The 23,907-nt window shown below is 42.7% G+C and overlaps 1 protein-coding gene across 5 annotated transcripts in view; it reads right to left on the bottom strand.

Moving 5' to 3' along the window:
* PTPRM (protein tyrosine phosphatase receptor type M) overlaps positions 1-23,907 on the bottom strand; it is a gene marked incomplete at its 5' end in the record, with an annotated part of 766,253 nt that overhangs the window by 97,905 nt on the left and 644,441 nt on the right. For all 5 annotated transcript variants that reach the window (XM_079718129.1, XM_079718128.1, XM_079718127.1 and 2 more), the window contains one exon: positions 6,100-6,187. In XM_079718129.1, coding sequence (XP_079574255.1) covers positions 6,100-6,187 — 88 coding nt within the window. The remainder of the gene's footprint in view (positions 1-6,099; positions 6,188-23,907) is intronic.

Consider the following 23,907-nt stretch of genomic DNA (forward strand, 5'->3'; position numbering starts at 1 on the left):
CCCTTTAATGAGGTGTCCCTTGTTCTTACAATAAAGACTAAAACACCGAATCTGCCCCAGAAGGCCCGGAAGGCCTGGCTCCCGCCTCCTTGTCTCTCGGGCCGCCCCCCTTCCACCTCTCCCAGCTCTGGCCACCCCGCCTGCCCTCCCCTCCTCAAACGATGGGTTCCCGCATGTCTGCACACCCCTGCTCTAGCCCCTGGGTCAGCTGTCTTCATTCCACGTCCTCCGGAATCAGTCAGCTCCCACGTACAGGTACTTGCAGGACTGTGCTCCTCTCCTTATGGCCCTTGACTTTTACTTCACTTTTATTTTTATTTCATTGATTTGTATAATCAAGTCTCTCTTCCTCTCAAAGGAGATGTCAACTTCCCGAGTGTAGGGGCTGAGTCTGTGTTGGCTCGCTGCTGTCCCCCAGGGGCTTCACAATTCCGGCCTCTCCCCTGGATGGTGCCCCCTCTGCTCCAGTTACACGAGGTCCTTACTGTCCCCGATGCCACGCTGACCCGGGCTGGCTGTCCCTCCCTCAGGGCCTCCGCCTGGACCGGGCTCCCTTCCTCACCTGCGTCAGGCCCTGGTTTGTATCTATCTACCTATCTATCTATCTATCTATCTAACGTCTATCTACTCAGTGGAAGTATAGTTGATTTACAATATTATATTAGTTTCAGGTGTATAAAATAGTGATAGTGATTCAATATTTTTAGAGATTACACTCCATTTAAGATTATTGTGAACTATTGGCTCTATTCCCTGTGCTGTACGTGACATCCTTGTAGTTTCTGTACCGTACACACAGTAGTCTGTACCTCTCAATTCCCTCCCCCTTTCCCTCTCCCCACTAGTGACCACTAGCTGTTCTCTGTATCTGTGAGTCTGTTTCTGTTTTGTTATATTCGTTTGTTTTATTTTTTAGATTCCACATAGAAGTGGTAACATACAGCATTTTCCTTTCTCTGTCTGACTTATTTCACTTAGTGTAATAACCCTCTAGGTCTATCCATGTGGTTGCAAATGGCAGAGTTTCATTCTTTTTGTCTGACTTGCACCTTATTCTCTCAATTGTAATTGTTAATTACAATTAAGAACTGCTGAGACTATCGGGGGGGTACGCTTGCGGGTGTGTGTGTGTGCGTGTGTGTGTCTGTCTGTTAATAGTGGATGGGGTATTTGTTTGTATTTGGAAGGGGCTTGCTCAGCAAATTTATCGTGTAAATGAGGGAAACATTCACCTTACTTAAGAACAACAGCCAATAAACAGTTTTTAAGCACCATTAAAACCATTTTATATGCAAACACTGTTGCAAAACTACGAATGTGATCCTTAAAGCACTTCTTATGTTCTCTGAAAAGCACTAACAAGAATCTGTAGGACATGTTCACTGAATCCCCCAGTTCCTCATGGTAGTTAGTGGTGCTATTTCCAAAGCCTAGACTCCCTGAAGCGGGCTTCCCAGTCAGGGACACTGATTTTTCCACAATTACAGAATTTTTTAGTGGGGAAGGGAGATGTAATACTTTTCTCCATGCCTTAAAGAAACAACCAGTTTGAGTGTATACATTAGGGTGATTTAGATAAGTATTTTTATTCCTGAAATCCTTCTACAACTTTAACAATATCAAAGATTCATTTTCGCTGCCATAACTAAAGACATACAGTCTCAAATGAAGCAGCTCCAAATGGTGATTCTCAGAGGGGTGCTTAGCACTGCAGTGGCTTCATCAGACCCTACTGGGGAGCTCATGCTGGATTGCGGCCCCCCTAGAGAAACAGCACTCAGGCTGTGAGTTCTAACACCAGACTTGGCATGGGCTGGCATCAGGGCAGTTCTGGTATTTAAGCCAGCCAGCAGTAGTGGTATTTCTGCAACCCATATGTGGTATCAAACTCCTGCTATTTAGCTGCTAGGAGCATCTAAGGATTTGCACACCTTATTTTAAGAGCATTAATAATTGTTCGGTAGGTGGCCTAAGTGGCTGATGTCTCAGAATACGTCAGCATAGACCATTATAGACAATTATATAAACAACGACAGACAGTTCTAGAGGGATTTCAGAAAGCAGTAGAAAACTAGAGGAAAAGGTAACCATCTGCAACAACATGGATGAACTTTTAGGACCTTATGCTGAGTGAAATAAACCAGACACAGAAAGAAAAACACTGCATGATCTCATTTGCACATGGAATCTAAAAAAAGTCAAACTCATAGAAGCAGAGAGTGGAAGGGTGGTTACAAGGAGCTTGTTGGGGGGAAGGGGTAAAATGGGGGGGTGTTGGTCAAAGAGTACAAAGTGGCAGTTACATAGGATGACTAAGTCTCCAGATTGAATGTACACCATGATGACGATGGTTAACTATACTGTATTGAATCCAGAAACTTGCTGAGAGTAGATTTCAGGTGCTCTCACCACAGATAAAAAATGACAACTACGTGAGGGGAAGGTACTTTCATCAGCTTGGCTATCGTAATCATTTTGCTATTTATCTATATCAAGCATCATGTTGTACACCTTAAATATAGACAATTTTTACTTTAAAATACATTAAAAAAGACAATGTGTGTGCGGGGAAAGCCTTCAGAATGCCACGGCAGCTGAGGGGTAAGATCAGGAGACTGGACAGAGCTGCCTGGGCAGAGGACATCTTTCTGACATTGTCCCTACAGAAGCACAAAAACAACGCAAGCTGATGGAAGAAACACTGAAAGAGCCCAACAGGTGAGGTGGAGGCAGGTGAGAGTTGGAAAATCCTCCCCCTCTGGGATTTATCAGGAATAAAGGCGACAGCCAGGGAAACTCTCCAGAAATAGAGCCCATGGTCACAGCCCGTGATGAGCGGGTCGCTGTGCAGAATCCTGCTGACAATTAGGGAGCAACGTAGCGCCTGCAATTATCCACAAGTTCATCATTTCCAACCCGAGACTTCCAAATGCTGCTTTTGTTTTTCCATTTTAAATGACCTACTGAGTCCACTAAGCTGAGGAAGGGTAAGGAGTAACAGAGAAGAAAGATGTGATTTTTCAAAGGTAACAACGATCAGTGATGTTTTTATGTGGCATTTCAGTTCATTTCCACAACAGCTGGCTTTTTAGGAAACTGGGACATTGAGAAGGTTCATGACTTTCCCAAGGTCACTTGGCTAATACGTGGTGAAACAGACTCTGAACTGTGTCTTCTAGTTCCCAATCCTAAATTCCTCTCTTTTGCCCCCAAAGGCTTTTCCCTTAGTCAATTACATTGTCCTATTAGTTCACGTGCATCCTAGTCTGGTCCAGCCCATAGACAGTACATTCATGGGGGTGGGAGGTAGATTTAAACCTTCTCCACCTCTGACAACATTCTGCTGGGCACACAGACCACAGCCAGTGCCTGCCTAGGGCGATGACATAATATGTCCTAAGTGCAGAGTCTTGAGAGTTGAAGATGATCTTGGTGGTGATGCCCATTCTGAGCTAGTGATGGTTAGTGATGATAGGCTAACAATTAATACATAAATTAGACCCTGACCCCAATATCTTTCTTAGGCAACAGATCTGAAGCCATCGAAGAAGAATTTATGCAGAAGGCCCACAACAGTGGCAGCTCCAGAATTTCAGAACAGGGGGCCACAGGGGGTCAGCCTGGGGGCTGGAGGGCTTGGCTTGAAGTTGCCTTCAACAGGGAGTGTACTCTTTGTACTTAGTTTGTATATTTATTTGGAGGCGGCCTGGGGAGATGAAGAATGGGGATGAGGGGGGTGAAAGTCTTCTTAAGCTGCCTCTTGTCACAGACACTGGCCTGTGCAGGCAATGATGCTAATGGCCAGTGGGGACTGACTATCCAGCATCCACTGGGTGGTGGTTCTAAGAGCTGCCCCTGGGTTGGAATCTTGTCCCCATCTTATTAACTGTGTAACCCTTTCACCTTCTTTATGCCCCAGTTTTCCTCTCCTGTAAAATAGATAAACAATATTACCCATGTCACAGGATCATTACAGGGAGTGAGGGAGTTAACAGGTGTAAAGGGCTTAACAGGTGTAACAGGGGTGTCTAGCATATAGCACGTGCTCAGCGAATGCTAGCTTGTATCATTTTTTTCTTTAAGCATTCAAAACTATTTCTCAAGCATCTACCAAGTGCAGCCGTCAAACTACACACCGGGAAGGAGCCGAGTCAGTCACACTGAACAGGGGCAGGCCGGGCCTCTGAGCACAGCCCACATCAGAGCCCTGGACGCTGCTCTCCAGATGCTCGGGGCGAGCCCACACCTCGGAGATGGTGGCCGCAGGACAAGGGCTCACTGACATCTCTTCCACCTGGCGTGGGTGGCATGGCTGTGAAGTGCCCATTTTACCTCGGTGGACCTCCTTGGAATTAGTGGCAGAGCTGAAGGAACCCTGGGAAGGCTCCTATAAGCCACTTTGAGAAATCTGGATTCTTCTGAGGGTGTGAAGCTTCAGCAGGCTTGCAGAGAACACGAAGGAACTTGGGAGGATCTATATTGGCCAATGGACTCTTCCCATGACCCCTCTCTGGCTGGGAATAATGCTTTCCTTCTCTGAGCCCCTGCAGCACACAGCACTGTACACACAGCTCCAACGCAGGACTGCGTCCTGGTGCAGAGTGACCAGACTCACAGTCTCTCATCTGCCTGTGCTGCTCTGTCCTGAGGGCAGAGACATCGCCCCTATCACCCTGGGGGTCCTCGGGGGGCCAAGTGTTGACTGAATTCACTGAGGGGCAATGAAGCCTTAGATCTCAGGGGAACATCTTCTCTCTAAAAATGAAGCTCTAAGTAAATGAATGCACAAGACACCCGAAGCTAGCACTTGCCATCTGCAAAACCAGTGGTTTGGCTTTGTGAGTGGCAAAAGGGAAAACAGGACATGTTCAGGCCCAGTTGGGATGGTCCATATTATATGTAAACCCCGACACCCTTCTTGTTAAAAATGAAACACACTGTAGGTCTGCACCATCCAATATGGGAGCCCCTCGTCTCATGGACGATCTAAATTAAAAATAATTAAAATTAAATACAATAGAAAATTCAGTTCCTCGGTCCCACCAGCCACATTTCAAGTGCTGGTATGGTGAAGGCTACTGCACTGGACAGCACAGACACAGAACATTTCCACAATCACAGAAAATTCTACTGGGTGGCGCTGCTATAGAAGCTCAACTGTCCTACCAAGAAAATGTTAACTCAGGCAGATAAAATCTAACCGCACTTCCACAATCAAGAAAGATAATATATAGCTCCGCTGGAGTATCCAAACCTTTCAAGTTCGTTCTCTTACAAGTAATAAGGGAGGATGGGCTAGGTGCTCTATATTTCACATTATTGTTGTTTTCTAAATTTACATATCTTTAGAGATAGTATTAATTCCGTGAGTACCTTGTCAGTACCTCGGTGCAGTCACGTGTGGCTTTGAGCAGTTTAATGCAGGGGATGGATGGCTTCAGCCCTGGAAGAAGGAAGCTCATCAATCTACCAGGCATCCCGGCATCGTTACGGAACATTAATGAGGTTGGGCTTGATTTAAAAACCGTCCGAGGCATTATGGATTGGTACGATTCCTTTTCATAGGAACTGGGAATTTCTGAGATATCATCCTAGCTCTTTTGCTAATGAGTGTTGTGATACAGGGACTACCATTTAACTTCTGAGTTTCAGTTTCCTGTCCTCAAAATGGGGCTATTACTGACCTCCCTACCCCAAGTGTCCTGAGGATTAATGAGCTCATGTCTGCTGAGAAGCTCCTGGCAGCAAGGCGTGCTTCGAATCATTATGTCTATTCCTTCTCATGGAGCAGATGGGAAGCATTAGATCTGTTAGGTTTACTCCTTCCAAAATGCATTTTCTGTCTCAGCATTTGAACATGACCTAGGTTACCCAAACCTTAAATCTAAAAGTAAAACTAGCCCCACAGCAAGACACATGGACATAGCGGGGGTATTTAGGTAGTTTTTCCTTTCCCTAATACGAGCATCACACCAGCTTTTCCAGCGGGATGAAGGCAGTAATTGCACTGCAAATTCTTGCCGCATGAGGCTGGTGGTCAGTCTTAGCAGATGTGAAAAGAAAGTTACATCACAGCACAATGATGCTGTCAACACTTACATGCAATAATATTCCCATATCTGTTCTTCATTCTGTTTTCATCTTTCTTAGCAGAGTCCCATGGTGCAGACTGCCCTTCAAAGAAACTCTGGAAGAAAGAGAAAAGTGACATGACAAATTACAATTCAGTGCGGTAAACAAACACAGGGATCTTAATGACTGGGGGGTGTTCTTAAAAAATGTACAAGGGTCAGGGCTTTCCTGGTGGTGCAGTGGTTGAGAGTCTGCCTGCCGATGCAGGGGACGCGGGTTTGTGCCCCGGTCCAGGAGGATCCCACATGCCACGGAGCGGCTGGGCCCGTGAGCCATGGCCGCTGAGCCTGCGCGTCCGGAGCCTGTGCTCCATGACGGGAGGGGCCACAACGGTGAGAGGCCCGCGTACCGCAAAACAAAAACAAAAACAAATGTACAAGGGTCAAGGAAGGAAAAGAATATTCACAGGAATGAAATAATGGATTATTAAACTACTTTATATCTTAAATATCTCATTTAGTTTTTTTTTTGTTTTCCTTTAGTTAAAATGCCACAAACACGGATGGGGGCTGAAGAGTAAGCCCACAATTTATCTGTACCATCTACTGAAAATGGTTGGGGGTTCATCCCCATCCTACCTGAATATTTATTACAGAAAATTTAACATTTCTCTCAATTTCTTAATTACATTACATCCTTTCAATATTCTCCTACGAGATATAAAGATATCGTTTTTCTTCCCAAGTGCAAACTGAAGGAAGGTTATTTTTGGTTAAATCTGTGAAAGTAGGTAAGCTAAGACTTCATGACTTCCAGCCTAAAATCCTCTAAGAACTTCTGCCAGAGTTTTCATTTGTAATGGAGCTTAGATGTCCATTTATTTAAGGATTTGGCATTATTATGCCTAGGGTCTTTAATCTTCATGTTATTAGTCAGATATACATTTTTCTGTTCAAGTTATAATGAAAATGTCCTCTGCTATCAGTTGACAACTGAAAAAAAAATCTGGGATTTTAATTTCCACTTTAGTTCACGTCCTGTTTCACCTTCACGCAGTCAACGCTATAAGGAGGTACTGGGAAGAAGGATGGTAGCAAGAGGCATTTAGTAACACTGGTTTGTTGTCTTTTCTGCACCTACTCTTATATTTCCTGGCACCAACTGGGAAAGAAGGGAAGCGCAGGAGGAAGACACAAAGGCAAATCGTGTGTGTGGAAACATCGCGCTAAAACACTCTGGGGCCAGAGAATGTAGTACCAGGAACTCACATCCTCGGACACGCCCCAGCGTGGCTTTCCAAATTCCCTCTTTAGAACGGAAGCTCCTTTATACCCCCACTACTCTCCATCCCCCGCTAAAGCACTTGGCCACCTTGGCCATTGCCACCAGTGGCCACTATTGAGCAATCAGTCTGCGGTTCAATGGGACCAATTCATTATTCCTTTTCATGGGTCCACTTGTGTCTTATCAGCTGAGCTGCTCCTTAGTACGGTCGGAGTGGGGACACGCCTGCTCACAGACCCCATGGGAAGCCCTGCCGCCTGCAGGTGGCTCAGACCCGACCACACAGTGCACAGCACTGGGCATATCCTACCGTCTCTGCCCCAGGTTGTGGATGCCTCCAGGCAGGGGCTGCGTGGTCCTCATTTTTGTTGGTGTGGAGCCCACGCTTCGTGATAGGAGTCCGATAATTAGTCACTGAATGAATGAGTGACTGTAGTGTCTGGGGGCAGTCTGCTGGGCTTTGATGCCCCAATAAAGCTTGACTTCTGCAGTGTGGGTGTGTGCGGAGTTGGAGTACTTGGAGACCTGCACGGGCACTGTCTGCAGGGTTCATGTTGTCCATCTGTAAAAGTGCACGTGCTTCATATATACAATGGAGTATTACTCAGCCATAAAAAGAAACGAAATTGAATTATGTGTAGTGAAGTGGATGGACCTAGAGTCTGTCATACAGAGTGAAGTAAGTCAGAAAGAGAAAAACTAATACTGTATGCTAACACATATATATGGAATCTAAAACAAAACAAAACAAAAAGATCATTCTGAAGGACCTATGGGCAGGACAGGAATAAAGACGCAGACGTAGAGAATGGACTTGAGGACACGGGGAGGGGGAAGGGTAAGCTGGGACGAAGTGAGAGAGTGGCATGGACATATATACACTACCAAATGTAAAACAGATAGCTAGTGGGAAGCAGCCGCATAGCACAGGGAGATCAGCTCGGTGCTTTGTGACCACCTAGAGGGGTGGGATAGGGAGGGTGTGAGGGAGACACAAGAGGGAGGAGATATGGGGATGTATGTATATGTATAACTGATTCACTTTGTTATAAAGCAGAAACTAACACACCACTGTAAAGGAATTATACTCCAATAAAGATGTTAAAAAAAAAAAGTGCACGTGCTTTCTGTGAACTGCTGTGTGTTAAAGCTGCTGTTACCCTACAGCTCGGCCCTCAACAGAGACTGGCTGGAAAAGAGCCCTGTCCTGACTCTGTCCCCCGTGCACTATTAATTCCACACAACAGAACATCAGGACACACCATTTCATCACATCCAAGAGGGAAATGATAATACTGTAAGGGTAAGAGTTAGAGTTTTAAATTGCCATTTTATTTTATTTATTTATTTTTAAAAATTGAAGTACAGTTGACTTACAATGTTGTGTTAATTTCTGCTGTACAGCAAAGTGACTCAGTTATACATATATATGCATTCTTTTTTCTATTCTTTTCTATTCTTTTCCATTATGGTTTATCTCAGGACCTTGTTGTTTATCCAGTCTATATATGATAGTTTGCATCTACTAATCCCAAAAGCCCAGTCCACTTAGTATGATAATCCCTAGTTGCACCCCTGCTGATGCAAATGGCATTATTTCGTTCTTTTTTATGGCTGAGTAGTATTCCATTGTATATATGTATTATACAACATCTTCTTTATCCATTCATCTGTCGATGGATATTTAGGTTGTTTCCATGTCTTCGCTATTGTAAATAGTGCTGCTATGAACATAGGGGTGCATGTATCTTTTTGAATTGTAGTTTTGTCTGGATATATGCCCAGGCATGGGGCTGCTGGATCATATGGTAATTCTACTTTTAGTTTTCTGAGGAACCTCCATACTGTTTTCCATAGTGGCTGCACCAACTTACATTCTCACCAACAGTATTCAATTGCCCATTTTAAAGTAAGGTACCTTAGTCATGGTCATTGTTGACACCTCATTATCATAATAGTTTTTACATTGTATTTATCATTTTGAAATAAAACCACGGAGGCAGACCAGGATCAGATGCACTACACACTTAGAGCTGTATTAACAGATTCACAATATACATTGCTAACTGAAGGGTAAGGTACTGTGCAATGCAGGACAAAAACAAATAAAAACATTTTCAGGATTATTAATAAATTAAGCTAATAAAAATACAGTAAAAATCGTTAGTTAATTCCATCTAGAACGAGACCGTTATAGAATAGATAAAGGATTTATTTAGACATGTAACGTCTATTCCGCCATAAAATATGCATTTAAAATAGCTTCAGGGATTTTAAAGTCATCCTCTTTTTCTGACTAGTGTCTTTGTTACTCTATGAATGACAATTATTTTACCCTTGAGTAATAACTATTATTTGACTTCCCTTATAACAATTTAATTCTATTAATACTTTGAGTTTGTCGTGATGTAATTACAATTTCATTCCCCTCTGCCTTCTCCAGAAAGGCAGAAAGTTTCCAGACTTTGCTATTTTCATGGGAAGATGAAAAAGGGACCTGACTCTGAAGAAGACCTGGGTGTCTTCCTGTAGACCCACGGCCACTAGTTAACTCCCCACAGGATGAGAGACAGACAGACAGATGGAGAGGGGGTCAACAACGGATTAGGGAGGAGGCGCTTGCTCCACTAGTACAAGGAGATCCTGCTGGGCCACCAGAGACAAAGCCACCCTGAGCCACACCAGTTCCTTCCCATTCCTGACAAACAGACGCTTTCCATGGGGGAAGGTGCCCACATCACAGCTGGGTTTCTTTAGCATTTATGGTGATCACAGGAATTCCAATAGCCCTTGCTTTTAAAAACAGTTGTTTTTTTTAAAAAATTATTTACTTTTGTTTTATATTGGAGTCTAGTTGATTACCAATGTTGTGCTAGTTTCAGGTGTACAGCAAAGTGATTCAGTTATACACATATATATATATATATATTCTTTTTCAGATTCTTTTCCCATTTAGGTCATTACAGAGTGTACAGCAGAGTTCCCTGTGCGATACAGTAGGTCCTTGTTGGTGATCTATTTTAAATGTAGCAGTGTGTACATGTCAATCTCTAACTCCCAATCTATCCCTCTCCTACACGCTCCTCCCCGCCGGTAACCATAAGTTCGTTCTCTAAGTCTGCGAGTCTAAAAAAAGTTATTTTAATTTGACTGTTCTCATTAACTGGTGACCAGAAAACAGACAAAATCAACAACGAGATGATAACCAATCTCCCTGCACTTGACCTCTGCATGTTTTTGTGAGCGCGGGGCCCATGCTCTCCATCTCTGAGCACTGACCACGGGCATCAGTAAGTGAGCAGAATGAGGAGTCCATTGTCTTGACTACTATTCATGAGAGTAGCAGCCATGGAGGACCACCTGCCTGCTTTACTGCTGCAGACAGGAGATGCAGAAAGACCACAACCAGATCATCGCAGACCAGCTTGAGTCAGACCTCAATGCTTTCCGATCCTTAGTCCACTGCTCTTCCTGGACCACCCCTCCCGACAAGGGCTTTGGAGGGGATACAGTTAAATCTACATATGACCAATGACTGTTTTCCAACTTAGATCGTATCTTCTTGTCTCCAAATGAAGGTTTGCAACAAGACGATATAAAAGATGTCAAGTAAACTTTGCTTAACCGTTGATTGCTTTCATAAAATAGGAAATTTTCTTATCTCCTAGGATAATGTGATCGTTGCAGGGAAGCAACAGCAGGAAAGCAACAGTAGAAGTGGGAGTTCCTGCCATGAGCCTCTCCAACTTCCTATCCAGGAATTATGTGAATCAGTTTAAGTGGCAGAATGTATTTTTCTTAAACAAAATCAAAATCAAAACAAAACAAAACAAAAAGCTGCTTCAAGGAAAAGATCAGATGACTGGTACCATCCACAGTTTCCTGACTCTCTACAGATATGGTGATCGGGTCTCGCACTTTCTAGCACAGTTTTGCTTCCAATTATACAGCCAGTCTCCCCATGAATACATTCCCATGAATACATTTGCATTATGAAGACCATGTGTTCTTATCCTTGGCTTGTAGAGTAAGTAATATACCTAATGGGGAGCCCAGAGAGAGGAAGAAAGGGCTTTCTGGATTGATCACCTGGCTTTGTTTTCTTTTGTTATGGAGACTGTCATTTAAAAAAATTTCTGAGATGGACCCAGTTTTAAATGTCATGGCTTTCCATTAGCATACATTTTCAAAATAGCTGAGAACATATTTACCTTAGACTTTAGATTCCCTCTTATGCCTGCAGTAGGACAAAAGTCAACTGTTTAAACTTCTACTTAGAAAATAAAACTTTATCTATTGCTCTAGAGCCATTGGGCACTCAGAGAAGCTGTGACATGACATATGGGTCTTTTGCATAGTAAGCCCCTGGCCGCCTTCTTGGCTGGGAAATTCTTTTTATTTATTGGCTGCGTTGGATCATCATTACTGCATACGGGCTTCCTCTAATTGCGGCGAGCAGGGGCTACTCTTCGTTGTGGTGCGCGGGCTTCTCATTGCGGTGGCTTCTCTTGTTGCGGAACACAGGCTCTAGATGCATGGGCTTCAGTAGTTGTGGCGCGCAGGCTCAGTAGTTGTGACACATGGGCTTAGTTGCTCTGTGGCATGTGGGATCTTTCTGGACCAGGGTTCGAACCTGTGTCCCCTGCATCGGCAGGCGGACTCTCAACCACTGCGCCACCAGGGAAGCCCCTAGCTTGGGAATTCTGAGCAAGAATAGCAATCAGGACAGAAGTGCAGGTCATCAGGGCTATAGAATACCACTTCCTGTGTGGCCCACAGCGAGGCCTGGCACAGACGTGAGACTCCAGAGGCAGAAGTGGCTCTTCCTCCAGGCCTTGTCTTCCCGAGGGACTGAGCCTTCTCTGATGACCCTGTGACCTACCGCTTTTCTTTTTTTGCAGACCATGAGCTGAACAGGTAGTCACTAATAAACCCACCAGTGAAATGCGTCCGAGGAAAATTAAGTAATTTTGCTACACAATCATTCTACCATGTCCTATTTCACAGCCCTTTTGGCTTTTAAATATCTTTTAATAAATGAAGCAAATCAACAAACGTTTCAGACAATTTTCTGCTGTGCATTTTTCTTGGGGTAAGAACAAAAGGTTCTTTGGCTATCTTTTTTATCTGCAAGAAGGTCAAAGCTGTATGTGTTCCAATAAAACGGCATCAATTGAATTACCGAATGCTTTCAGAAGCATTCTCGTACTCTGAACCAGTATTCCTGGGAAGTAAGTAATCACCACATCATTTATGTGGCTCTAGAGAAGAGCTGTTCCTCTCACATTTACTGGAAGGAAAGCCAACAAGGTTTTGAATCCTGCTGTTGCTGAGAAAGAGAGAGCTCGGGTCCTTGAAGGAATTCCTTCAGAGGATTCCTGAGCACATGAATTCTGGCCGCTCGGGGGATACCTGGCTTACCTACTCCTAACATTTCCCCCGCCCTTAAGTTCACGTTTTAGTACAACATCCAATTCCTCCTTAATCTCTCCAGTTTTTGCTTGACAAAAGTTATGAGCAGGTTAATGGTTAAAATCCAATTCAACCACAGCACAGGCGTTTCTTTGCAGCTGATGATGCCCCATCCTCGGAGCAGCTGCGTAAGGACCAGCTTGGGAGACACGACAACGGCCCATGCTCCAGGGATGCTTTTCACAGGAGGGATTTTTAAATACAGTACGCACATTTAGGCAATATTTAGTGTTCAGGGCAGATTTTTAATATGCAGATACAATTTAACGCACCAACTATGGACGTTTTATTATGAAAAAAACACTTTATGTTATTTTGGGGATTGAAGTTAATGGTCTCACTGCACCGTTAGAATTTTCATAAATAGACTTAGGCTTTGACTCTGCTTAAAATGTAATTAAAGTGTTTCCTCTGACTACCTTAGCTCATATATACTGAGAAAAGGCAGCAAACCGGGGAGCCACACTGCAAGAGTAATAAGTCTCTGAAACAATAAAAATGAAAGCAGGCAAAGGTCCAGCGAATACCAATGACTGCACGTAAAGATGCTGCACGCTCCCTGGGCACAGAGAAGAAGGACGTGGAACATCTCACACACGGCCATTTTTTTCTGAACAGGAAACATGTTTTTGTGATTCAGTAACCTCCTTCCCACACCTCACACCACCATCATTTTCCACAGGGTATAATTATACGTCGCAGTTGCCCACCTCAAGAGAATGTTACTCCAAAATGCTGCAGTCAGTTAAAAATGTCACAGCTCCCAGATATTAAAAAAGGAGAAAAAAACCCACCAAACCCTATTCAACAGAAAAGCTGCCAGTAAGGACGGGATGCAGGTCAAAGCTGTACCTAATGCACGGTGTGTTCTCAGGCAGTGCAGGGGCGAGTTGTTTTTAGAAGCTTCTGAAATCGAAGTTTTCCTCCCTTTCTCATATGAATAAAACTGTGCACATAAAATGACTAAAATCATCACGCTAAAAGAAGGAAGATGCCCTCACTGGGGCGTGCAAAGTCTCTGAACTTCTTTGTTTTCTACCCATACGCCTCTTTGGGTCCTTCCAATGCTGCATTTTATTTGGTCTATATAAACTAGTTATTGCTATTGCACTAAAGCCACCTATGCTTGCCTGACAGGCTGCAGGGTGGAGTGTCAATGGAAAGGTGGCCCTGGCAGCTTGGGGCCAGAGGCAGCGGTGGCCACCAGTCACTGCCATCATCAATGTCCCGGACAGAGGCAGCCAAAGGGAGTGTGTGAGCCTTCAAGGGCAAGAGAGGTGAGGGCTGGGTGAAACAAGAACCTTGACCCAGGAACTGTTATTTCTAAACAAACTGAAATCTAAATGCCAACACACTGATATCTTTAAAGAACTTGCTAATTAATCTCAGGACTTCAAATGGCCATGTTTTAGTACAATGTAATTCAATTCCAAATGTAATTTCTATTTTGCAGGATTCAGCTGGTGCTCTAGGCAATAGTTGCCATATTGCCTTCCTTTACCTAACATCTCTTTCTTATGTGATAATGGACTTGAGGTTTAGAGCCCAAATTATTATGTGATGTTTTGTGCCCAGAAACAGTACCCCTGACATCTGACTGAGCTTAAAAATGTTTTTTATTCTGTTGGATATTACTCTGAATGAGTGACTTTTCACAGCAATGTCTTATATGAATAATATATGCTTATGGCATCTTTGAAGTTCTACCAGGCAAGGCTTTATTTCTACTGTATAGAGAAGGGAATTTAGGATCAGAAGGCGTGAAGTGGATTGCCTGCAACCACGCAACAGGGAAGCAGAACAGCTGGGGCCTGGACCCAGGGCTGCCTGGCTCTGAACCCTGTGTTCCTTGTGCTTGACCACCTAGCTGGCCAAGGGCACGTGCCTTTGTGCCCACTGCATCACACTGCACACTCAGCTTTCTGAAGTTGCCCTGGCCGTGGGTCATAAGTCGCCAGGCATTTCTGGTTTCCACTTTTTGTGGAATAATCCTGTTGGATGACACACAGCTCTCTTACCATCTGCACAGTGATTTTCCCGGGATGTGAAGCCATGTGCACCCTGGAGGCACCCTCAATAGACCTGCTTTTCAGGAAATTTGCCCAATTTCAAAGCTCCTTTTCTTTCCACCTTCAGAGTCATTGCAGTACTAAGCTCCCGCTAATGATGTGACATATCCCTCAAGTGAATTGAAGCAGGAAAAAAAATCTGAAAACCACTGATCAAGTGGGCAGAGAGAAAAAAAAAATACTCTTCAGTTCAGTGATGGAGAAAAAGAGGTGAAACAGTAACTTCGAAGCATGGGTTGTTGCTGAACATTCCATAGGCAAGGCCAATATCTCACGGAATCACAAAGACTGAGGCATAGTAAGGTGGCTTTGTCAAAATGGATTACAGACCTAAATGTAAGACTGGAAACCATAAAGTTTCTGGAAGAAAACATAGGCAGAACTTTCTTTGACATAAATCATAGCAATATTTGTTTGGATCTGTCTCTTAAAGCAAAGCAAATAAAAGCAAAAACAAACAAATGGGACCTGGTTAAACTTATAAGTTTATGCACAGTGAAGGAAACCATCAACAAAATGAAAAGACAACCTACAGAATGGGAGAAAATATTTGCAAATGATATGACCGATAAAGGGTTAATATCCAAAATACATAAACAGCTCATACAACTCAACATCAAAAAAGCAAACAACCCGATTAAAAAATGAGCAGAAAACCTGAATAGACATTTTTCCAAAGAAGACATAGAGATGGCCAACAGGCACATGAAAAGATGCTCTGCATCGCTAGTCATCAGATAAATGCAAATTAAAACTACAATGAGATATCACCTCACACCTGTCAGAATGGCTATCATAAAAAAGAACACAAATAACATATGTTAGAGAGGGTGTGGAGAAAAGGGAACCCTTGTACACTGTTGGTGGGAATGTAAATTGGTGCAGCCACTGTGGAGAACAGTATGGAGGTTCCTCAAAAAACTAAAAATAGAACTACAATATGACCCAGTGATTCCACCCCTGGGTATATATCCCCCCAAAATGAAAACACTAATTTGACACAATACATGTACCTAAATGTTCATAGCAGCATTATTTACAGTAGGAAAGACATGGAAGCAACCTAAGTGTCCATCAACAGATGAATGGATAAAGAAGATGTGGTACATATATACAATGGAACACTACTCAGACATAAAAAAGAATGAAACTTTGCCATTTGCAAAAACATGGATGGACTTGGAGGGTATTATGCTAAGTGAAATAAGTCAATCAGAGAAAGACAAATATTGTATGATATCACTTAAATGTAGAAACACCAAACCAGTGAATACAACAAAAAAGAAACAGACTCACTGATATAGAGAACAAACTAGCGGTTACCAGTGGGGAGAGGGAAGGTGGGGAGCAAGATAGGGTAGGGGATTAAGAGGTACAAACTAGGGCTTCCCCGGTGGCGCAGTGGTTAAAAATCCGCCTGCTAATGCAGGGGACATGGGTTGAAGCCCTGGTCCAGGAAGATCCCACATGCGATGCAGCAACTAAGCCCATGCGCCACAACTACTGAGCCTGCACTCTAGAGCCCTCTAGCCACAACTACTGAAGCCCGCGCACCTAGAGCCTGTGCTCCGCAACAACAGAAGCCACTGCAATGAGAAGCCCGCACACCTCAACGAAGAGAAGCCCCCGCTCACCACAACTAGAGAAAGCCATGCACAGCAACGAAGACCCAAAAAAGCAGCCAAAAAAAAAAAGAGGTACAAACTACTAGATATAAAATAAATAAGCTACAAGAATATATTGTTTAACACAGGGAATAGAGCCAATATTTTATAATAACTATAAATGGAATATAACCTTTAAAAATTGTGAACCACTACATTATACATCTGAAAATTACATAATATTGTACACCAATAATAATAAATAAAATATCTATACAAGAAAGGGGGCTATTTTGATATATTTGGTGTGAGTTTCAGTCGAGCATTAATTTTAAGAGTCAGAGGGTAGTTGTTTGGGGATAGTCAACCCTTTCCTGGCATTCATTCCTCTTCCCTTTGTTCCCTGGAAGGAAGCTTAGTGACAAGACCCGCTGTGCTCAGCAGGGCCCAGTGACGCCTCCCGTCTGATCTACCTTCTAAGGCCTGGAAGCCCCTGTCCCACACACGTGAGTGAAACCAAGCAGGACCCTATGGTCCTTCCCCCCATGTCCTCCACCTGCCTTTTGTCTGTAGAAAAACTTTAGCCAAAGAATAACTTTAATCAAGAAGTGAGAAAATGCAGAAACAAAGGAAAACAGTCCAACAAGACTAAACAATAATAGTTTAGTCATTAAGCAAAGTCAAGGACCTTCAGCTCCTCCTCAAGGGCTATAGATAATGTTCTGAGCCATCTCCTGTGAGCTGTCTTATAGATACTGAAACCTCCACCAGGTGGAAGAAGTTAACTACATGATGATCAGACTGTAGCCATGACATAAGATGCCACAATTCCGAGAACTGGCCTCAAGGAAGTGGGAACAAACCAACCCTGGAACTGAAGACTAACTGTACTTAAAGCAATCAAGATGACTCTGGTTAGGCCACCGATGACCAATAACAAGACGACGGTCAAGGCTGACTGTGCTGTTTCTGCATGTAGCCCCCTCCCTCTGTCTCTGAAACCTCTTGCCCACTGATTGTCAGTTGGGGGGGAGTCAGCCTTTGGACAGGAGTCCCCCACCGTCACCCTGCCCAAGTTGCCGGCATCCAAAATAAAGCAAACTTTCCTTTCCAGCAACCTTGCCTCTTTACTGGTTTTTGAGCGGTGAGCAGCTGGACCCCACTTTCAGTTTCACGAGAATGTTCTCACCCACTGATGCTGCGGAGGCAGCACAGAGTTTCGGGGAGTCTCTTGTCCCCTGGCACTTGTCCCCTGAAGGGGGTTTGAGACAGATATTCCTCAGTTTGAAAGTCAAAGGCTGCATGTACAGACTCATCCTTCTAGATGGTCCCGATAGGGTCTCTGCTGCTTCTTGAGCAGGGAGGATGGGGTAGCAGAGGGGTTGCACTGCAAGGGATTTACAGCACTGTTTATATGTTTATAATCACTACATAAATCTTGGTCCAAGTTTACTTTTTTGATTTGGGCATGCCTATCTCTGATCACAGCCACAGGACATCATGAGATCAAGCAATTTTGCAAAGGTCCTGGAACTTGGTCCTGGCCTTGTCCTCACTGCATTACCCTGGTGCTTCCAAGGAGGCCCAGTCATCAGATGGGGTGTCAAAATCACGATGCCAATGAGCGGCTTGTCACAGGTGGCCACCAAAAAGTGGACTGCTCTGCTTTAAAGGCAGGTGAAAGCGACTGATGTAATTGCTTTGTTGCCTCTCTAAATCAGTCTGGGTTTGAGTCCTTCCTCAGAGAGTGCCACCATCTTTCGGAGAGATAACGATTTTCATTTCCCCTCAGATGCAGATATTGCCAGGGTCTGAGATGTTAATACAACTCGAGAACTGTAATTTCCTCCACCTCTGTACCTGCCTTGGAACAGTGATTTGTCGGTGAGCCTGTGCTAACAGTGCCCAGATTTTCAGAGATGAGCAAGGGTCCCCTTTGGAAAAAGGAATCCTTGAAACATCTAGAGAACAAATGGATGCTTTTGCAGAAAGCAAGCTGCTCCTTTCCTTCTGGGACTAGCCAGAAAAGCTGACTTCCATTCACTTCTGGTCTGCATTACGGCAGTAGCTTCCTACCTGGTCACTTCACCTCCCTGTGGTTTATACACTTCTCCTAGGGTAAGCTATTAAAAAAGCACGTGGGCGTCTGCCATGTCCCTATTTGAAAACATAGCAAGTCTCCCTACTGACAACAGGGCGGTCTTAAGGACCTAGGGACTTGACACGTGCAATGCACCAGGTAAACAGGAAGTGCTCAGTCAGCGCTAGCAATTACTGTTGTTCTAACATTAGAGCTTCAGACTTCGATGACAGTAAATCCTTACTGACTTTGCTGCCATTTTTTGTTAGCGTCACCCTGACAATGTCCTTTCCATTGTTTTCCTCTGTTTTCCCTCCACGGATTCTACACAGCGTTTAGAAATGGGGCGATTATTGTTTTGTTCTTTCTTTTCTGTTAAAAAACAAACATCTTTTCCATGGTATTTCTTGGAGAGCTGTGAGTTTTAAAATGTCCTCACCTCACAAATCACAGCACAGATGCTCCAGCAAAATCTAAGGCTGAAAATCTAAGGATACTTTTTTAGACATGACAGGCTTAGAAATGAACAAGTATAGCAGAAAAAGGAATTTTAATGAGAGGTTTGTGACTCTCTCTTTGACATCTATTCATTTATAAAACCTATCGGCACCATTCCCAGGCTCTCCCTGCAGGACCCGAGACACGAGATTCACGGTAAAAATTCAGAAGGGAGGATTATTTTAGAAATTAGGAAATCAAGGTTTCTAACAGTTTAGTGAAGAATAATTACATCTCAATGTATTCTGTCCGAAAGTTTAACTTCTCTTAGGAGCAAACATTCTTATTGAAAATTATAACATATTTTGAAATTGGAGTCATAGCTGCTTTCCTTTATTGACTGATGTTTGGACAAATGTCATTTCTTATTGAAAGTTGGGTACGGAGGTTCCCTAAAAAACTAAAAATAGAGCTACCATAGGACCCAGAAATCCCACTCCTAGGCATATATCCAGAGAAAACTATAATTTGAAAGGATGCAGGCACCCCAATGTTCATTGCTGTACTATTTATAATAGCCAGGACATGGAAGCAACCTAAATGTCCATCGACAGAGGAATGGAAAAAGAAGATGTGACACATATATACAATGGAATATTACTCAGCCATAAAAAGGAATGAAATAGTGCCATTTGCAGAGACGTGGATGGACCCAGAGGTTGTCTTACAGAGTGACGTAAGTCAGAAAGAGAAAAACAAATATCATACAACATTGCTTATATGTGGAATCTAGAAAAATGGTACAGATGAACTTATTTGCAAAGCAGAAATAGAGTCACAGACGTGGAAAACAAACTTATGGTTGCCAAGGGGGGCGGGGGTGGTGGTGGGATGAACTGGGAGATTGGGATTGACATATACACACTACTATGTATAAAACAGATAACCAATGAGAACCTACTGTACAGCACAGGGAACTCTACTCAGTGCTTTGTGGTGACCTAAATGGGAAGGAAATCTAAAAAAGAGGGAATATTTATATACATATAGCTGATTCACTTTGCTGTACAGCAGAAACTAACACAACATTGTAAAGCAACTATATTCCAATAAAAATTAATAAAAAAATTTGGGGACACCATCACCCTAGATGTCCAGAGACTTCTTGTGATGGAAGTCTTGGCTCTGAGCCTTAGAATCTGGGTGTGAGGAGGAGACTGAAAACAAAGTTGAAACAGTGAGGCTGCACCAGGCAGGGCGGAAATCTTGGTGGAAGTTTCCATGTGCTGATCACCCCTCCCGAGAGAGGGAATCCCGAAAGGACAAACTCATCTCTCAAAGCAGATCAAACATTAGTGGCTAAAATCATCTTACCACAGACCTTGGGTAGAATGCTTTATTCATCTGCATGTACTCCCTACAAACTGCCATCATCTTCTGAAGATGCTTTTGGTTTGGGAAGTTGCAGGTAGGTGGAGGGGAAGATGAAACAAAAATCCCAAAGGCACATGAGGTTGACAAAGGAGCCAGTATCACTCCACGAGCTCTTCCCAAGTCTCAGTCCCTGGGTCCCACCTTTGCTATTTCCCCTGTCCTTTCACCTCTTCCCTCTAATTTACTTATTTAAAGTATTATATATTTAAATGTTTATTTGGAAATATCACTTCAGTAAGTGGAAGGCGAAAACACACACCACAGGTAAAGATAACAGAAAAAGTAAAGGCAACAAACTCACAACAACGATATCAATCCTGCCTGGCAGTGCTGCTTAGCCACATTCTGAGCCCGAGGCCTCTTCTTCCTCGGGAGAGAAAGATGCTCTAGCCCCAAACACAGGCTCACGGATGAATCAATCAAAAGACCAAAAGAACCAACTGGACAGGCAGTCACTTCCTCACCCTGTATATCAGCACTGTTTATTCCTCATTAGTGGACCTCCTAAAAGCCACTTGGAACAGCACCTGCTGCTTGCATTTCATACTTGGGGGGAACTCTGAATTCACCTTCAATCTTGGCTCCCAACACAGGGTGCAGAAGAGGAAGGAGCATGGGATCTAGGACCAGAAGACTGGGCTTGGAATCCCAGCTCTGACTGATTCCTAAGCACGTGGCCACAGGCCAGTTACTGAATTTGTTTTTTAATTTATCCAGTTGGAATACTCTAATAATTTAAATTACTTAACAGCATTGCTTTCAGTATTCAAACCAATGAATGTCAGTTAAGAGAGCATGTAAGGAGCTTATACACATTAAGTGCCCTACAACTGTCATGTAATCAGTACAATGTATGTCATGCACAGGGCATTTGAGCATGAAGGCCAGTCTCCTCCCCTACCAGGAGCCCCAAGGGGCGGAGCTGAGCCTCTGCACATCCTTGGTGCCCAGCATCCACCTGGCACATAGGCGGAGCTCTGTAAGTATTAGTGAACGAACAGGTGACAATTATAAATCAGAAGATTCCTACATTACAAGTGTATATGAATTTAATATTTTTGAGGCTTGGTTCTTTAAAAAGTTTTAAAAAAATTATATGCTTTTATTTGGTTTTAAATAAATTACTATCATGATTAAGAGAGTACTACTGACCCAGAGAACTATATTCAATATCCTGTGATAAACCATAATGGAAAATCAACTATACTTCAATTATTAAAAATAAAAATAGAGTACTACTGAAGCGGCACAGTTTACAATGGAGGGCATTGAACTCAGAATTTTAAAAATTCCACCAATGTTCTATAGTGTAATTCTGTTTTTTTTTTTTTTTTTTTTTTTTTAGGATCACAATCTGCTGAAAGGATAACAATTAGTTTAAGTGAACCAAGGTCAGATGTTAAAAGGAAGTAGCAAAAAGTGTATTTAGAACGTGCTGATGCTTTAAAAAATGAAGACTTGGCCCTAATCCAAGGAACCAGATATTAGATTAAAACCTTAGGGGCATGCGGTTCAATTTTTTATTTAGAACTACAAGGTTTGGGATTAAACTAAAAATGAGATGCTTAATGCTATTAGAAGTACTGCCTCAAAACATTTTAGAGAAGGCAAGAGAGTTGAAAGTAAAGTAAACTCAAGGGTCAATACTGAAATGCAAACAACAAAGATCTAATGCCCTTGGAGGACCTATATTAACATCTCCATCATAAGACAGAATGAACTTTCACAGGATCGTCAGAGACTGTTGTTTCAGCAAAGAAGATTTCCGAAAGGGGATTTGAATTTTTGCCAAGAAGAAGTGTGGGGAGGAAAAAACTTTGGCTCAAAATATTTTGATTACATAATTCTTTTAGTGAAATCACCATAAGCTCTCAATTTAGTAGTATTAATAAGAATGCCAGATAATATTAAATAAACGACATTAATAATAATACAAGGGGCCTCCCTGGTGGCGCACTGGTTGAGAGTCCGCCTGCCGATGCAGGGGATACGGGTTTCTGCCCTGGTCCGGGAGGATCCCATATGCCGCGGAGCGGCTGGGCCCATGAGCCATGGCCGCTGAGCCTGCGCATCCGGAGCCTGTGCTCCGCAACGGGAGAGGCCACAACAGTGAGAGGCCCGCGTACCGCAAAAAAAAAAAAATAATAATAATAATACAAGATAAGTGCAGCATATTTGCTAAGTTCTAAGTACTATTCTAGGTGCTTTACCCATAATATCTCATAGATATTATTACCCATAATAATAAAGCCTTATTATTATTATTATCCATGATAATATGTATGTTATTTATCTAAAACATCTCATAGACATCTTTTCTTTACAGAAACGAATCCTTCATGCATTTTCTTGTTACAGCTTTTACTTATGCTCAGGCAAAGAGATTTCAGTATATTCATAAAAGTCAACTTTATTATTATTATCACCAGTGAGTTAAGAAATAATTATGTTAGTAACCAATACCTTTGAATTTTAAATTATATCAAAAAATAACTTTTGAAAAATTGTTTATCTTGAAATAATTCTAGGTTCACAGGAAGCTGCAAAAATAGCTCAGAGAGGTCTCAGTTACTCCTCAGTTTTCCCCAGTGGTTACCAATGGTTACTACATAACCGGACGTAGTGTAATATCAAAACCAGGAAACAGAAGTTGAAACAATGTAGGCGCCATTTTATTGAGAGAGTTTAAGTTTTCATTTCTCTGTAATGAATGCCTGGGAGTGTGATTGCTGGGTTGTATGCTAAGTGTATGTTTAATTTTTAAAGAAACTGCCAAACTCTTTTCTGGTGTGGCTGTCCCATTTTACATTCTCTGGCAATTTATGAAAGATCCAAGGCCTCCACATTCTAACCAGCATTTGGTACTGTCCCTATTTTTTATTTTAGCTGTTCTATTATGTGTGTGTAACTCTTCATGATCTTAATTTGCATTTTATTAATGGCTGATCATGGTATCTTTTCATGTGTTTATTTGCCCTCTGTGTATCCTCTTTGGTGAACTGTCTTCCATGTCTTTATCCATTTTCTAATTGGATTGTTTGCCTTTTTACTGTTGAGGTTTGAGAGTCCTTTATATTTTCCAGATACAAGTCCTTTGTCAAATATGTGGGTTGCAAATATTTTTCTCAGTCTAGAGCTAGTCTTTTTATCCTTTTAGGACCATCTTCCACAGAGCAAACGTTGTTAATTTCCATGAAGTCTATTTTCTTGACTTTATTTCTTTTATGGATCATGCTTTTGGTGTGACATCTAAAAACTGGTCTCCAAACCTCAGGTCCCCCCAAAATAACTTTTATTGGATTTAAAACACTGTGGAAATCTGTAATGCCTGATAATTAATCACTAAATCGAATAGTAATGAATGCTGAAACGTGTACACTGCATCAGAGACGGCAGTGTTAAGTGTCAGCACGTAAGTTGGGGAATGCCTTCGTGAACGTGTCTGAGGACCCCA

The sequence above is a fragment of the Hyperoodon ampullatus genome (assembly GCF_949752795.1).
Source record: "Hyperoodon ampullatus genome assembly, chromosome: 13".
NCBI lineage: Eukaryota > Metazoa > Chordata > Mammalia > Artiodactyla > Ziphiidae > Hyperoodon > Hyperoodon ampullatus.